The sequence below is a fragment of the Ailuropoda melanoleuca genome, chromosome 8 (genome assembly GCF_002007445.2).
Source record: "Ailuropoda melanoleuca isolate Jingjing chromosome 8, ASM200744v2, whole genome shotgun sequence".
In the NCBI taxonomy this organism is placed as follows: Eukaryota; Metazoa; Chordata; class Mammalia; order Carnivora; family Ursidae; genus Ailuropoda; species Ailuropoda melanoleuca.
Window position 1 is genome coordinate 102663710 of NC_048225.1, and position 4314 is coordinate 102668023.

The 4314-nt window shown below is 58.4% G+C and overlaps 1 protein-coding gene across 1 annotated transcript; it reads right to left on the minus strand.

Annotated features, from left to right (window-relative positions):
* Positions 1 to 579: 579 nt before the first annotated feature.
* On the minus strand, positions 580 to 3318 carry MYOG (myogenin). Its single transcript, XM_002925433.4, has 3 exons — positions 2798 to 3318; positions 1982 to 2063; positions 580 to 1358 (listed from the first exon to the last, which is right to left on the minus strand). The coding sequence occupies exons 1-3, from the start codon at positions 3272 to 3274 to the stop codon at positions 1237 to 1239; spliced, it is 681 nt and encodes a 226-aa protein (XP_002925479.2). The 5' UTR covers positions 3275 to 3318; the 3' UTR covers positions 580 to 1236.
* Between the last annotated feature and the right edge of the window lie 996 nt (positions 3319 to 4314).

Here is a 4314-nt window from a genome sequence, read left to right on the forward strand (position 1 = left end):
CCTGCAGGGCTCCCGGTAATGTCACACCAGAGGAGAGGCAGGGATTGGGGAGGGGAAACCCACAAATTCCCGCTCTACAACCCTGCCTGCTGGCTGTGGGATGAGCGCTGGGCATAGAGCATGTTCACTGGTTGGAAGGGACCGACCCCCTCGGGATTTCAGACGGAGCACAGAGACCGTTGCAGTGTCCATGAATAAGGAAGCATGCCACAGAATGCTGGCCAGGCTTTCCTCCAGGTCTCAAGGTGTTTGTGGATCTGGTCTTCACCTAGCCAGTGGAGCACAGCCAGCTGCCTTCATGATGCTGAAAAGAGCAGGGCTCCCAGCACGAGCAAGACAGTGCCTCGGCTGCTTTTGGAGCCCCACCAAATTCAGTCCTTAGGATGCACCGAAGGGGGGTTGTCTGTACTACCGAGGGGGAGGGGCAGGAGCAGGGGCACCCCCTCCCTCCACATCATCACAGACGCTCTTCTAGCACCCAGTCTTTATTCATTTTTTAAAAAAGAAATCCAAATAAGTTAGCAAAAAAAGAAAAAACAATTACAAAACAATGTCAAAACCACACGATGCTTAGTTAAGAAAAGAAATCACCCCAAGAGCCCCTGCCCCCCTCCCTGCCTGTCCCTGGCAACTTGTGCCCAGGAGACCTTGGTCAGATGGCAGCTTTACAAACAACACAAAACATAAAACCACTGGAAGGTTCCCCAGTATTCACTGCAAAATCTTGGCCCCCCAGGGACTTGGGAACAGAGGACTGTTCCTCTCCCTTTCTTCTCCCTCGATTCAGGGCAGGCCCAGCCCAGCCACTGGCATCAGGAAGAGACAAGAACAGGAGATGTACACAGCTCGTCCTGGTCAGGACGCTGTCTTCGGCACTCAAACCGTTTCTCTTGAGGGGGTAGAATTGGCTGCATTATGAACAAAGGAAAGCTCCTGAGTTTGCCCCCTGAGACGGGCACACACGAGGGGCGCTCTGGTCCCCTGCTTTATCTCCCTGGGAAGAGGACGCTCCTTGCTGTAAGGAGTCAGCTAAGTGAGAGCCTCCATTCCCTCTCTGGGTGGTGACTTAACCTTATATGGATGAGGAAGGGGATAGTTTGGCACTTGGCGGCCCCGGAGCTGGCTGGCTGGCTGGCTGGCATTAGGACAGCCTGGCTTAGGAAGCCCGGGCTGCGGAGCTGTGGCATCTGCGGCCAGCGTGGGGGCTTTCATGGACGCCCGGCCTGGCAGACGAGCTCAGTTAGGCATGGTTTCATCTGGGAAGGCCACAGAGACATCTTCCACCGTGATGCTGTCCACGATGGAGGTGAGAGAGTGCAGGTTGTGGGCGTCTCCTGGGTCAGCTGTGAGCAGGTGATCTGTAAGGAGAAGGTGGGAGGTTGTTACCTGGGTGGCGAAGGGGCTTTTAAGACCCAGGACAGGGAATGAGCTCTTTGGGGGTGGTGCAGGTTTTCCCGGACAGATGGGTGAGCAAACCTCAAGAATCCTATTCCCCAGCCCACACCTTTCCCGGTGCCCTACGTGCGTGCATGCGTGCATGTATGTGTGTGTGCATGCACTGAACACTTGTGCCTCCACTCTGAACTCTGCTAGTTGGGTTAGAATTTGAAAGCAGCTACTCTGAGGTGGAGCCAGGATGGCGTATCCTGGGAGACTGGAACTGCCCTTTGCTGGCCAGCTCTGCAGCACTGACTCAGCAATTCCCAGGGACCCCTGGGGCAGGGACAGTCTCCTCTCCATGGAGAAGGTCGGGCCCCAGGCACGGGCTGGGGAGCTGCAGGAGGCCTAGACCGATCCTTAGCTGGTCAAGGTCTCCAGGAGGCATAGGGGCATAGGGCCATTTGGGGCCCTGGGTTCAGCAGTTCCCTGGAGAGACCAAGAGAAGAGGACTGGAGCAGAAGTAAGGTAAAAAGAGACAACTGAGCCTACAGTCAGGCTGATGGGGTTGAACCGAGATTCTGAGGGTCGCGGTCTCACTTACCCCCTGTGCTAGGGCCAAACTCCAGGGTGCTGGCCCACTCTGGACTGCAGGAGGCGCTGTGGGAGCTGCATTCACTGGGTACCTGCAAGATAGAGTGAAGGCCCAAGGTCAGAGCACGGGCCGTTTATGGTGGTGTCTCTCTGTCCAGTTCCAATGCGCAAAAGCTCCCATTGTGGGGTTGGAGGGTGAGCCACAGGCTGCAGCCCTCCAGCCTCAGGATCTTCACAATCACCAACTTTCATGCCCCCACCTGGTCTTTCCTGTCCTCCATCCTGGGTGGTGACTCTGTCTTCGCAGGACACCCAGCTTAAAGGGGCCCCTGGTTTTCCTGACCCTAGGATAAGGGTGGAGGATAAGGGTGAAGGAAGCAGGTGCAGGCCAGCTGGGGCTCTGGGAGAGACACTGGGTAGGTGTTCTCTCTGCCCGGCCACACGCCCAGCACGGGGTGGAGTGGAGGGGGTACAAAGTGGCACTTGGCCATGCCTTGCGGGCCCCATCCCCAGGAGCCGGGCTTAATCCTCACTCCCACCCAGGCTGACCCTGGACTTCCTCTTGGGTCCCTCCTTCGGTCCTCTGCCACCCCCCTCCACATCTGCTTCTCCCCACTGCCTTTAGCTTGGCCTGAAAGGACAAAGGGACACGGGAGGTCAACCGGACAGCCCAGCTCTGACGAAGGAGGGGATCCTGTGGCCCCGTAAGGTCCCGCCTGCCACCCGCTCCAACCCTCTGACGGAGCCCCACACTGGGGTCTCCAGGCCATCCAGGCGCCTCCTGTGCCCCCTCCCCCTGGGGCCCTGGGATGGGACAGCCACTTACCCCGGGCTGGGGCCCGCCCCCGCCCCCGCCGTGGTAGCGGAGGTCCCGCTCTTCCTGGTTGAGGGAGCTGAGCAGCGCCTGCAGGCGCTCGATGTACTGGATGGCGCTGCGCAGGATCTCGACCTTGGGCAGCCGCTGGTTGGGGTTGAGGAGGGTGCTCCTCTTCAGAGCCTCGAAGGCCTCATTCACCTTCTTGAGCCTGCGCTTCTCCCTCAGCGTGGCCGCACGCCGCCGGTCCACCGACACCGACTTCCTCTTACACACCTTGCACGCCCACGGCAGGCACTGGCCCAGGCAGTGCTCGGGGGTCCCCAGCCCCTTGTCTTCGAGGGGCCCTCGGGCCTCGGGGCTCAGGCTGAGCTCCGTCCGCTCGTAGCCTGGCGGCTCGAAGGCCTGGAGGTGGACGGGCAGGTAGTTCTCCCCGTCATAGAAGTGGGGTTCCTGGTAGAAGTAGGGGGATGTCTCATATAGCTCCATGGGGTCGGAAAAGACTTGTTCCTGCCACCGGCCCCCAAGCTCCGGCAGCCCCTCACGCCAACTGCTGGGTGCCATTTAAACCCTCCCCGCTGGCATGGACCCAGAGATAAATATAGCCAATGCCGCAGAAACCTGAGCCCCCCTAAGCTGTTGCTGCACATCAAGACGTTTACAGTGGATTAGATGTGATTCCCCTTCCCTCTCCCCCCAGCCCCCACCCCACCCAGCCTGCCTGCCCCAGCCTGGGCCTGCTCCTGTGCACGGGGAGGGAGGCCGTCGGTGTAATTTGATTAGTTTTCATTTCCCAGCAGCCCCCGTGGGGCAGAGGAGGTGGGGGAGGACACACATTCTCCTCTCATCTGCTCCTTTCAATTACTCCTAGCTGGGCGGCCTGCCTGCTTTCTCCTTGCTGGTCCCAAAGAAGTAGTATGTGGGGGGGGGTGGAGAGGGAAGCCGGGGGGAGGGAACAAGGAAGGGCAGGGTTCAGGCTGGAAGGGGCCTGAAGAAGTCAATGTGTCCATCCCCCTGCTTCCTGACAGCACCTTAACCAGCCTCCATCCATCAGAAGCGTGAGACCGCTTCAAATTTGGGGTGTGTATGGGGCCTCAATGTCCAAGGGTAAGAAGGAACCTGGAGAGGCAAATGGCTTCAACTTCTGAATTTCCAAAGCAGCCTGGACATCCTATGTCTCAAAGGTCTCCTGTAACTGGGGAAATGGAGACAAGAGGGATTGTTTGGTCTTTTTGGCAGGGGTCAGTAGAAGTCTTCCCTTTAACACAGCTGGTCAGGGGCAGAGTGAGAATGAGGACTTACGGGCTCCCCCTTGCCACCTTCCCCGCGGCAGCAAGGTCAAGATCTATTAAACCCTCTGTCTCCTCCCTCTCTCCCTCTGGATCATATATCTGTCCTCTGTGTTGCCTCTTCGACTCTGTTTGTGGCCCCATCTGGACAACCAGCTTTTCCTGACTGCTTACTGTGGGTGGGGTGGGAGGGCGAGAAAGCAGAGCCCTCCAGGCTCACTTTGTTTTTTTTTTTTTTTT